Source organism: Dermacentor andersoni, chromosome 4 (assembly GCF_023375885.2).
Source record: "Dermacentor andersoni chromosome 4, qqDerAnde1_hic_scaffold, whole genome shotgun sequence".
NCBI classification, from domain to species: Eukaryota; Metazoa; Arthropoda; class Arachnida; order Ixodida; family Ixodidae; genus Dermacentor; species Dermacentor andersoni.
The window spans coordinates 58,896,087-58,909,314 of record NC_092817.1 but is presented as its reverse complement, the minus strand read 5'-3'; the positions used below and the strand labels follow the sequence as shown (position 1 = coordinate 58,909,314).

The 13,228-nt window shown below is 42.8% G+C and overlaps 1 protein-coding gene across 2 annotated transcripts in view; it reads right to left on the bottom strand.

Annotated features, from left to right (window-relative positions):
• Positions 1-5,010: 5,010 nt before the first annotated feature.
• LOC126536142 (uncharacterized) overlaps positions 5,011-13,228 on the bottom strand; it is a 44,164-nt gene continuing 35,946 nt past the window's right edge. Inside the window, exons 18-20 of one of the 2 annotated variants that reach the window (XM_050183009.3) lie at positions 11,229-11,282; positions 10,393-10,479; positions 5,011-5,205 (exon numbers count right to left, since the gene is read on the bottom strand). In XM_050183009.3, the coding sequence (XP_050038966.1) occupies positions 5,123-5,205; positions 10,393-10,479; positions 11,229-11,282 (224 nt within the window). In that variant the 3' untranslated portion in view covers positions 5,011-5,122. Of the gene's footprint in view, positions 5,206-10,382; positions 10,480-11,228; positions 11,283-13,228 lie in introns of both variants that reach the window. The other variant, XM_050183012.2, reaches the window with a different exon arrangement.

Here is a 13,228-nt window from a genome sequence, read left to right as displayed (position 1 = left end):
AGGCCACAGCCCAATGTGGTGGACAAAAATCCTTGTGACAAGCCCCCCCTCCGAAAGAAAGCAAGGCCGTTCAATTGAACGGCTCCGGAGGCGTCTTGCGTGAAAGGCAAGCACCATATTCCGGGGCCTACCTGCAATTATTAACAAACATGGCTTCCGAAATAGCCCTAAGTTTATCTGCATTAAAAGTTCGAGGATTGGCTGCTAAAAGGAAACAAAGTAAAGTATATCGCCTAATGACAGATCAAGACCTGGATGCGTTAGCCATCCAGGAAACAAAAATTGCAGGGCAGCAAGATATCGCGAGCATGGTGCAGCGTTTCATGTCACTGTATTACGTCGTCGTAAGCCGGGCAAATAGTACGTCAGCTGGATGTGTGCTATTTGTTAAAAAATTGTCGGGACTTGTTATGCAGGAAACTGTATTGTCTCCAACTGGAAGAATGGTTTTATGTGATTTTCTCTTGTGCGATAAGGAATGGCGGATTTGGTATCTTTACGCCCCAAACGAAGTTGACGAGAGGGAAAATTTCTTCGCGAATGTTACACAGTACATGAGCTCACAGAAGCGCATTGTGTCAATGGGCGATTTTAATTGCGTGTTGAATGGGCGTGGGAAAACGAGCAGGACTGCTTTCAAAGACAAAAGCACAAATTTGTTAACAGACTTAATCAAGGAATATGATTTGCATGACGTGGCTGAATGCCTACAGACGGGTCATGGCGTGGAGTATACGCACTTTCAGGGTACCAGTCATGCTTGCCCTAACCGAATTTACGTTTCATTGGACATGGTTCCAAAGTGGAGAAATTTCGAAGTGATACCAATGTCATGTTCGGATCACTGCCTTGTTAAATACCTCATAAGTACAAAGAAGCAAACCTGTAGATTTAAGTGGGATTTATGGAAAACTAATGTGAAGCTCATAAGCGACAACACTTTCATTGGTGCAGTAAAAAAACAGAATAAGCGAAATAATGGTTTGGATATGCAAGCAATATGGGAGAACAATGGGAATCGTGCAAACAGCACGTCAAAATGAAGGCTATTGAAATATCAAGTTGCCTAACATATGAAGAAAAGTGGAACGAAAGCGCAGCAAGAACAACGCTCAAGAAATTGATTGCACTTGAATGTAGAACGCCTGGCGTATTCAAAGAAGATATGCAAATAATTAAACAGAAGCTCTAAGTAATAGAAGAGGAGAAGTATACCGTTGTGTAATTGTGATGGTGAGAGCGGAAGCACTGACCGCAGGGGAAGTGCCATCGTAAAGGGCGTTAATGTTAGAAAATACATACGCCAGTCGAAATCATATTCACGAGATTGAGTGGAATGGTAATGTGCTAACTGATAACTTCAGCATTACCAAGCGCTCTTTTCGCTGCGATATGTTGACGTAGATAAGTTCAAGAATGCTTTTTTGGGTGTCATGCCACGGATTGACGAGGAAACAAAAGAAAGATTGGAGCAGCCGATATCAGAATAAGAAATTTATCGAGCTATACACTCTAAAACAAAATTACATCATTTGGGTTGTATCTTGCCACACAGCAATAATCGTCATCTGTCTTGTCCGCGTTACCTTTCTTTAACGCTGCGAGTCCAGTACTTCCCAGTAACGAACGGCATGCGTGTTATCAGCATGACAGCATTCCCGACAGGAAAGTAGCGGGCGCGGCGTTTTCAAAAACGGAAACGTTGTGTGGCAAATATACACTCCAAAGGGTGTAAACGTTTTTTAGAATCTAGATAATTTAAATATGGGTAAATCACCCGGACCTGACGGGTTGAGCGCATCTTTTTACAAAACTTTAAGAAATTACCCCAATTCTTGCCGCAGTTTTTTATTAGGCGTATGAGCTTAAAGTGCTGCCGCCGTCGTATAGCAGGTCTCACACCGTCCTCATCCCAAAAACAGAAAAAGTAGCAAAAACGGAAAAATTGGCTGCGGATTAGCTCAGCTAACCCTGGATATGTAAAGCGAAAGCTTGGTTAAGCCTGGTTAAGTCTTGGTTTCACTTGGTTAACCTTTGATTTATTATTGAATCATTATACTAAGGTATAAAATCATCGTTAAGCCAGGTATGACGGCTGTGCCTAGGTCGGCGGCTAGACATGACTGTGATTAGGCTTGATTAGACACGCATCGTCCGACGGTGCGACGCCAGTTGTGCCACAGCGAAAGCGCAAGTGCTAGCCATGCAAAGAGACGCCGCGAACATGCGCAGCGTCGAAGCACAAACGGACATGGCGCGAAAGAGGTCGCTACATTGATCTCGACGGTGCGACGCCTGTTGCATTCTGGACCCTCTCCAGTGAAGCAGATCGCCGGGCGATATGCGCGGGTGGTCAGACGCCGCTTGGCGACGACGGCTCAAAAACTCCCGCTCCCGCGCAACGCTCAGAAAAGACGGTCCGGCCTCTCGCTCATCCATGGCCAAGCTCGTACTGACTAAGCGAGCGCGGCGCTCCTCTTGGCCAGGAACGCGACGGGTCACGTGGTCACCGAGCTGCGGAGAGCGCAAGCGCCAAGCCAGCGGCGGAGCTCGGCGCGGCGAGTCACGCGATGCGTTGCCAAGGCTACGGCGCAGCTGCGGTCAAATGTAGGTCAAAGTGCTGGCCACGGCGAAACTCGGCTCGACGCGGTTAGTAAAGCTTTCGCTTTAGAACTAAAATTCCCCACGTTATACAGACCCATCTCACTGACAAACATCGACTACAAGATCCCAATGAAGGTCTTAGCAGCCTGGCTTCAGTTTGTTACGCCAGAAATTGTTCGCGACCATCAAACTTGTTGTATAAAGGGTCGTTCAATACTAAATAACGTCCATGAAGCTAGATGTGTCCTGGAGTGCTGTGACGCTATGCAGGTTTGTGTCAAAGTTCTCCAGATATATCTGGAAAAAGCATTCGGCTAGGTTTCGCACGATATTTTGTTGGCTGTATTGAATTACATTTGTCTTGTCAGCACTGTTATCAGACAAGGTGTAGCCATGGCGTACCAAAACTGCTCCCCACAGTTAGTTGTGAACAAGACGGTAGGAAAGTCAATTAGCGTGACTTTCCTACACAAAAGCGTCATTGAAGCAGTTAGAGTGGTTAAACAATTTAGTGAAATCTCTGGAAGTCCTGTGAATTGGGGAAAGTGCCTGGGGTTTTGGCAAGGAGAATGGCCTTCGACCCCACATGCTTTTGAAAAGATTAGGTGAGAAACTGCTCCGGTAAAATATATTGGTGTGCTGCTTGAATTCTACGAAGATAATGATCAGTACTGGCAACAACAAGTAAAAGAAATGCGTGAGAAGGTGGTCAGGTGGAAAGTGGCTAATCTCTCCATCTTTGCCAGGGCAAGTGTGTATATTTGTTCATCAGTAAGATTTGGTATGCAACGCAAGTGTTATACTATTCTAGGCTAAACATTCAGAAATTTCATTGCATAGTTGCAGTATTTGTGTGGGCCTCGAGTTGGGAGAGGTGTAGTCGAACGAACCTGTTCAGGTGCGTCAAATATGGGAGATTAGGCCTTGGACACCTCTTTGTGCATCAGCTTGTAAACAGATTTATACATTTTCGGGACATCAGGGGCCCTTTCTTGCGCACTGTATGTGAGATGAGAATGAGCAAAGCGCTACCAGATTTTATTGTTGCCACAAACAGCATTCCCGGAACCCTTACGAACTTCTTTAAGGAGGTTGTCTCCACTGCGCGCTTCTTAAGCGCACCTTTTTTTTAAAAAAATGTTCGAGTTCTGTCCAACGAAAAAAGCTCTATAGGAATGTGTGCGATAATGAATTACCTGTGCCTTTATATAGATCGCTTTACAATAGCAGCCATGGCCAGAATGTCCTAAAAAGGGTAAAGGGTATGCAGATCTCACCAGGGGTTAAAACTTTCTTTTTCAAAGTTCATACAGCAACGCTCTCAATAAAATTTCCATAAATATTGTGAAAGGCCTGCCGTTTTACTGGGCGATATTAATTTTGTTTGCTTTCCAGAAGATAAATCTAAGCTGCCCAGTGTTTGTGATAAAAGTACCGTGCTTTTAAGTTCGATTGTAAGGGAACAAGACCTTGAAGACATTGGTTGTGTGCTGCTAAGCGAAAATCATACATATCATGTATACGCACTACCAAGGTGAGTGTCATAGCAGGCGAGACAGAATCTATGCTTCGTTAACCTTTGTACCTTTATTTTCAAGTTATCAAGCTTTACATGTTAGTTTTAGCGATAATTTCCTGGTTATGTCAACCGTAGGAAAGAAAAAAAAATCAAAATTCAGCTGGGAGTTGAGTTGAGTGGTTGTACAAAAATTTTAAAAAGAAACTGATGAAAGCACATTCGAGAACATGAATTAGAGGTTTACATATGCATGCATGCAAACATCATAAAAACAATGAAAACACATTCGAGTACATGAATGAAAACTTTCCGCATGCATGCATATAATCATCTGCACATGCTAGGGTTTGTATCTTGTTTGTGGTTTCATCACAACAACAATGTCTGCATTTTCCATGTCATAATACAAGCAAACTGGGCTTGTTCACGTTGTCTGCAAAGAGGACTATGCTACCATTCATTGGACAAACTACCTTGCAGGAAAGCTAACTTTATAATTATGAAAAGGGTCTACGTATAATTATAACGAGCAGCATTGTTTGGTCTTCGACCCTCCAGGTGAATTTGAAACTATTTGGTGTCACAAGGTAAAGTGTCAAACCAGTAAGGAAAACTTGTTCCAGCTACAACGAATTATTCCTCTTATGTACACTCAGCCCTTGAGCTTGAGAGGCGTAATAAAATGGGATACCACTCCAACATTTATCAGTTGAATGAACAACTCAAATGAAACGATTGTTACAAAATTCCCAGTATGATAGCATTTGCAAGCATTCATGTTTCATGAGACAGCAGCTTATATTGAGATCCAATGAAATTTGTTCACGAGAAGTTTCCCTGTATTTCTTTGTGTGGCAGTACAGAACGAAGTATTTTCACACAGTAGATAAGTTAACGAAACATGAATTCGCTTTGTATTTATTGAGTAAATCTCCTCCAAGTGTAAAGGCACATCAGCAATGGCATGTAAAAAAATTGTAGCTTTTATATCAGCGTATACTATTTCTTGCCCCGTTTATTTCCAGGTGGAGGCTTTTGGAGCTGGAACGTCTGGTTTGCTGAAGAACCATAGGTATCAGTGCCTGTAAAAAAGATTTAAGCAATCTCCAATCAGAAAATGTGAGATAAACACAGCTTGCATTGAGAACTTTACAAGGAAAGCTATTACAATTCATTTCAACTACACAAGCTGAATTGTTAGCACAAGCACACTGCATGACGTGAAAAAAAAAAGGATACTTTAAATATTAAAAAATAGACAAAATGTTTTAAAAAATTGATGCACTAGAAAAGCCTCCCAGAGTTGAAAAATGTATGCGTCAGCTGCTTCACTGTCGTTAGTCATGGATTCACTGTCATGGATATGGTTGCATCACCAGTACTTTGGTGTACTTATCACATGGCACTAGGCTGGAAAGCTGTACATTAAAACCTCATTAAATCGTACCCGCTTGAACAGTACTTTCGTTTTAAATGTAGTAAAATCAAATCCCCGACTCAGCGGCCATTTAACATAATGTGTTTGGTATCCGCATAAACTGTACCAGCTTATTGCGTACGAGGTTTGACTTTTTGCCATTGTTGCCTCTGTTGTTGCCGAAGTGCCGCCTAGCGACAGTGATGAGAACGACACGGAAAGCGACAGTACGGGCAATTCAGGCCCGACAGTGGCAGAAGCTGCGCGTCATGTCAGCCTCACGAATGCAATCGTCGCGACAATAACAGCACCCCGCAATGAAAAATGCACACCGCGACATCTGCAGCACTACCGTGCCCGTGCACTGAGAATATGCAACGTCAACAAGGAATCTGCCGTGTGAGCGTTTGCTGAGCAGAGGGGGCTGGCTGAAAAGCTGGCTCGCAGCTTCAGTAAGTTTGAGGCCGCGGTCGTCACTGTTAGGCCGCTGTGGCATCAAACGAAAAGAACACTTTTGTCGCTTGAAGTGAATGAATACTACATGTTTTCTTCCCCTTTCATCGCACTCTCTCCGAGTTCCGTTTCTGACAGGTAAGTGGGCGATCTCATGCTATTTCGGTTAAGCAGTACTACCGCTTAGTAGGTACTTTTTCCAAGCTCCGGCCAACTACGGTTTAGTGAGGTTTCACTGTACTCTGTTTAATACTTAGCAGGCAACACTGAGGAAGCTACACGAGTAGCGCAGCCATCTAAGTCCCATTTTGCATGTTTTGCAGAGCTGTTATTTTTGCCACACGACGCTTTCTATGAAATAACTAGGTACTTCATACATCACAACTCCCTGACATAAGGTTACATCAAATTACATATTATTTGTGCACCTTTGTGCTTTCACATGCAACACACTATGCTTTGCAAGTGGTGTGCTGTGGTCGCTGGTCGCAGACACGCATTGCAACACTTGTTTCGTGGTAAAAGCTTTCAGATCTACGACACCTTCTTGTAATTGACTGCATCATATTTTCTGTCATCAAGGTACGAGTCTGAATGTTACACCGTATTATATGACACATTATATCTTTCTTTTAAAATGTAACACACTATTTTTTGGCTGCGAATGTGAGCAGTGATCTCCAGTCTTTACAGTCTTGCCTGCCAAGTATGAAACGGGGTATAGAGGTTTCTACATGAATGATGCATTCAGTGCACATCACTGTAGTACCGTATAAACTCGTGTAGGGGCTGCACTTCTTCTCAACAATTTTGACGAGGTGTAGTCCTTACACAGGACCAAACCTTTTCGTCAAAATGGTGCCGGCGCAGCAGGTGACTACTGCGCACACCGGATCACCAGATGCACAATTGCATCAGAGGAAAATGCGCAGCTCTCCCTGTCGAGTAGCGGCACACGGAAGTACGAAGCGGCCAAAAATTTGCCGATGCACGCGCACGGCGTTGGGGCAATGAACGCAATTGCTTCACCAATGGAATATTTTTTTTTTTCTTCAAAATTTTGGTCTGCCAAGTTGGGGTTGTGGCCCTGACATGAGGGCGGCCCTTACACGAGTCTATATGGTACCATACTCACGGACAACTTTCTGTGGCTATGAAGGGAAAGCTACTGGAGGTGGAGTTTCTGCACATGTGTTACCGCGCCAAGTAGTCCGCGAGTGTTTGACAGTGCTTTCGGTTGCTCATACAGACAGTAAATCGATGCAGCTTCCACGTGCGACGGTTTACCATTTACCCAGACACGGAAGGGCAGAGATGCAAAATAAGTGAAGTTTTAAGTTCAGTGGTGTGTTTTGCCTTATCTGACTGTTGCTAATAAGGTGTTTTATTTTTTCTCTTCCCCAACTTAAACTAATGTGGATGAAAATGTAGGACTCGTCTCAGAAGCGCTCTCACTTGTGCACGCTTTGCCTACGTAGCTTTCTCTTCATAGCAACAAAAAGTTGTCCGCGAGTATAGCACATTTCAATTTCAGAGAAGCCACCAATATTAAAAATCTCAGCTGTTATGCCCTGAGGTAAAAAGGAAATGAAAGGCTGATTAAGCGAGGTAAGCTACTGAAGAAACCAAAAATCGATAAAATGAAGGAAAGCATAAAGGAATCAGTGCATGGTAATTGTGTACAGGTGTCAATGTCGCACTTCTTTTGAGATGATGCAGAAATTAGGTGAAAGCTGGCAGAACAAAATACAACATACCGCCATGGAGGTTCAGAGCAGCAAGCAGCTTGTTACTGTTCTATTATACTTTCTCTCATTGATGTCCAACCTCAACATATGTAACATTAGCATCCTCCTGCACTTCAATTCCTTTACACTTTTCTCAATTTTGCTGACAGTTGGCCTCTTTGACAAGTACTGCACAAGTAGGTCAGAAGCACACACCAGGTCACAAAAGCAAGCTCAGTAAGTGCTAGTAAGTTAATGTTTTATGTCTCCAAGTGCCCAGTCAGAAGCAGCTACACCACTGGCAGCTCCAACAGCTTTCCCATATTGCTGCATGAATGTGCCACACATCATAATCCCACACAGGTGGTAATGACCCCAGTGCTCAAGAGAGCCCGCACCTACTTCACTCGTAGTATAACCACCAAGAGAGAAAGTAGTGACAGCGCTTGTACAAAGATGTTCAAGCTGGCTATGTGCCCACAAGATTTCATGACTGTTTAGGTACAAGAAGCTACCACAGAATCTTCTACAGAGTCATTGTGCTGCTAAACTGTAAATCACTAGGCTCCTCACATGCAATATCCTTTTTAAGACCACTTGTGGAGGCAGAGCTACAAGTGCAGTTTCAGCACCAAGAATCATTGGGCATCACCAACATGCCCTCGCAGCCCTCCTCTATCTTCCTTGTTCCTACTGCACTCAAAGCTGCACTGCTGTGTCTCTGCAGAATGATGCATGAAATGTTCCTCTAATACTGCACCAAGCTTTTGTGTCAGAATGACCCTCACATGTGGCACAACCTTCCACTGTGCTACTTGATCATGGCGGCCGCATTGGTTTCGTTTGCCGCCACCAGGTGGCCCTACCGGCTTAGTTGTGATGACATGTCGCTTTTTCTGCTTCTCCCAGAGGAATTGCTTAATCACAACATATAAAGAAATTTGGTCAATGGTAATCATGTTTAAAAATGTGTAGAAATATCCACAAAAAGTGGCAATGATTTTATAAATTAGAAAGAAAATTAGAAGAAATATGATTTAGAATTAGAAAAAGTCGGGAGTCTTTTGAATGAAACTGTAGGCTCCCTCCTGCAAGTACAGGTAGAATATTAGACTCAGATATTCATGGTATCATTCTTCAACTAACTAACCAGGTTTATAACATTAACAAAAAGCAGCTGGGCCTTTGAACAGACTTACCCCCATTCAGAAATGCATCTTAACTTGAAGCCCATGCTTGACTTGATATAAATGACGTCTGGTGCGAACATGCCCAAGACGCTCATTGCATTTCCTTTGGTGCGTTCACAACAGGCGTCATATAAATCAAGTCAAGCATGGGCTTCCAGTAAAGATGCATTTATGAATATGGGGGTTAGATCGTTCAATCTGCCTTTCTTTAGTGGAAAAGTAAATGGCTCAATGTTGGAGGAGAAAATAACTGCATTTACATAAATGTGACAGTGGCACGCTACACTGTACTTCTAGCATATCGCATCTTTGTAAATGGCTCTAACAAGCTAGGAAGACAAAGCCAGAGCAAGACCAGATAGAGAAGGGTGATTCATCTCACACGATGCATGTAAATGATGCGGCATCACATCAACAGGGAGGAAAAATGAGGTGGCTGTTGGTGTGCTCCCCTCTATTCACCATCAAAACACGTTTGCCAGAAACATGTTCCAGCTGATTTCAGATGCCGCTTTGCAATGAGTGATGTGCCAAATGGAAATGGCATCACTTAGTATTGTTTTGTGTCGGAAGATGTGATATGCCACTGCCAAGCTCATGAAAATGCAGCCAGTGAAAGTTATTACTACTTGTTGCTGGGTTAGTTGGTTCATTCTTCTTGCGGTGGAAAAGACACGAAAATATGCAAAGAAACTACCAGAAAGGAAAGAATGTCACTAGCAACTAATTTCATTCACAAGATTGGATCTGGCACCTTTCTTAAAAAACGTACCTGTCTTCTGAATAAAGTTGGTTGCGAGCAATGTTCTTTCCTGTCCAATCGTTTCTTTACATGTTATCACACCTTTTCAACCATAATGAAGGCTAGAATTTCTTTTCGCTTTTTTTTTTCCGTACTCGGAAAACTGTGCCCTTAATTCATGTCGCAAACTTCGCAATGTTTCCTCATTTTTGGACCACTTACATGAAGGAAAGATTTCGATGAGTTCACAGGCTTAGCGCTAGTGGTACCTTAGAACACAATATAAACCTTTTCTACTGATAAACAGTTCATTGGCCCCGTGCAAAGCTGTAAATATATATGATGTTAAGGAATCTTGTGCAGGAAAGTTAAGAGAGCATCAGCGCCAGTCTTTTGTTTTTCAGCCCTTACTGGGTCATCACGCTTTCACTCACGGTAAGACCAACTTTTCTGCTAGTCTACAAGAGTTATATCTACCATTCTAACTTAAAGTTTGTAGCATTTCTGACTTAGGAAGTTCATGAATTGCAAATGTGAGCTTATTAGGAGCAACCAGGCATATTACACTGGGCTGCTATGGCCCTTGGTCAAAGCGACATGCTGCACTGCAAGGACGACACAGGAATGAGAGAGATGTCACCTCGTGCAGCGGAGGCTCTTGGTGCAGACAGCCTGGCGTCACACGGAGGAGAAAGTGCAAGGCCGCATGACTAGTGAAACACACTCTTACCGCTATTTACCTAATGGTTTAAACGGGCTGGTCGCTCCGAAAATTGACGACGTTCCAAGGCCACCAGTGGTGCCAAAGAAAGTCGAGCTTCCAAAACCTGCATTGCAGAGAACAGAAAGCATGGTGTAGGGCAGGACAGTGCATCAACAAGGAGCAGTGAGTGCCTTTTCTTCTTTTTTTTTTTTCCTTACTATTTCTTACGAAAGGGTGAAAAACTGGAGCCTCCTGAAACAATCGTTGGCAGAAAGAACAGTATTAAGGTACAAAACATACACTAAGAGTGCTCTTAGGCGATACCTAGTACCTTATTTCTATCATATCCACAGCCACTGCATAGATGGCCCAACCTTTTTGTCCGTTCAAGCTGTCAAGAGTAGAACTTGACTGTTCAGTTTCCACATCGCTTACTTGTACCAATCCTCGTACTGCTATGAATGGCTTTAATTGTTTGTTAAAGTGCATTGCAAGTGACAGTAACTGCCCCCTGGCCATCTTGAAGATGTACTCAGCAAAATTTTATATATATCGCACTAAGTCAGCACCAACAATAATGATTCAAAGAGCAAAATGAAAAAAAAAAAGAATTCATTTGGCAAAGAGCCAATTATTGAGAGCAATGGTACCTTAACTTTTTTAGCAACTTATTATTCTTAAAAGGCAATAAGTTATGAAAATATAATGCTAGCCTCATCAAGTTTGTCGGTGCCAATTTACAAGTTTCTTACTTGCAAATGCCAAACATGTAGTGTTTTGCAACATTTCAGATCTCAGTTCAGAAGCTGTTTAACACAGGATATGACTTCACTGCACAAAAAGTGCATGTTATGGCAAAATAGACAAACTTGCCTCCTGTTGTGCCCAAAGGTGGCTGAGTGCCGAAGGAGCCCAGAATTCCACTGTCTGTGAACAGAAACATCAATGTGCTTTGATACAGACACTAAAAGATTCCTGCTTGCTACTTAAATATGCCTATACAAATTAATACAACAGTGGCAACTCAACGGGTGATGACAGATCAACTGGCAAAGAATGCAAATGAAAAATCTACGAGACTATGCATAACCCTTTGCATAAATGTAGTTGAAGCACGAAAGAAGGGTACCATCATTTAAAGGGACACTAAAGGGAAATACTAAGTCAAACTAAAGTGATAGATTAGTGCTCGAGAATCTCTAAGGCGTCAATATTATTGTGAACAGGGCCTTAATAATCGAGAAATCGATACTCCCCCGGGACATTCAAGCACTTGCCCGATGACGAAAGCACTCCTCAGTTAAATTCTGTCACTAGTACTCAGCTACTCAACTATTCCAGAAACCTCGCAACGCTTGCTTCGTGTCAAGAAGAGACTTAGTTTACGAGAAAATTGCATCTGAAAGGTCCGAATACCTTTCTTGAACTTCAGATCCCCCGCCACCCAACTGGCGGAGTGCTGATGTTGCATACGCCATCGCCACCTTTTGCTGCCATCAGTGAGTAAACCGGCACCCAATAGACAGCGGTACCGATCCAATACGGAGCAGTGGATTCGCCACTCCAGCTGCCTTTTGGTCAAGTGGCATAGAGCGTTCAGGCATCCAGCGACATCTCACGGAAGGTGAATTCTCTGCTACTTGCAGTTTGTGCGAGTTTCGCGGGCCAGCAAAACCAGTGCAGCATAATGCAATAACGAAACTAATGAAACGCGAAAGCATGGGTGATGCGCAGTCGAGCGAAAACAAAACCTTTCAACCACCCCCCTTGTGGTCATGGCTAATTTCAATGAGTTCTTTTTTCTAAAAATGAAATAGAACAGGACAACTAGCATTTTATTTCGCTTTATAATACAATACAGGGATGTTTTTCACAACAAGTGGTTGAATACTAGTGACAGAATTTAATGGAGGAGTGCTTTCATCCTCAGGCAAGTATTCAAATGTCCCTGGAGAGTATAACCATGTCCTGCATTTACCTCAATTTCTTGATTATTAAGGCTCTGTTTGCGATAATATTGATGCTTCAGAGGTTCTCGAGCACTAATCTATCACTTTAGCTACACTTAATATTTGCCTTTAGTGTCCCTTTAAAACACCTGAGCACTCCTTTTTCTTGGCAGCAGCAACAATGAATTGTGAATGGTGGCGGCCCCGCATACAGCATGTTTTGAGGCAAACTCTGGCCCACAAGCATGCTAACACAAAAATTGCAGCAATATGAGGCTTATGAACAAATTCTTAAGCTCTTAGTGGATGTTCTTGCTTGTGACTAAAGAGTAACTGGTGCAGGAAAGACAAAAGCAACAGACCAACGATTGAACGTTACTGCACGTGCATGGTGAGACTTTTATTTAGAGCATCTTCAATATTTCTTGACCACCAGATAACTTGAGCTTCTGATTAAGTGGTGATAAAGGTTCTTTTATGCTCAAAATAAACTCCACACTGCATTTGGAAATAAAGAAAACTTTGAACTTGACGGGCTCTGCAAACATTGTGTGTAGTATAAGGACCATGAAGCAACAATGAAGCATTATACTAAATTTTTAAGTCGCCAAAAAACGCAGGACACAAGAGAGAACAACGGGACAGAGCGCCTGTCTGGACGGGCGTATTGTCCCATTGTTCTTTCTGGTGTCCTGTGTGTGGTATTTTGGTGCCTTAAGAATTTAGTATAATGAATCAATACCAACTTGCCCAGCAAGTTCTCGTAAACAATGAAACCCATGACTTCACACAACAGCGCCATTAGTACCATGGATATCTGGCAACAACCATGCTTGTTTTTTTTTTTACAATGTGAATGCAAACACATCCAGCAAAGTCACTGGCTGGGCCACAGTTTCCTAGATCAGTGTACAACATGTTAAT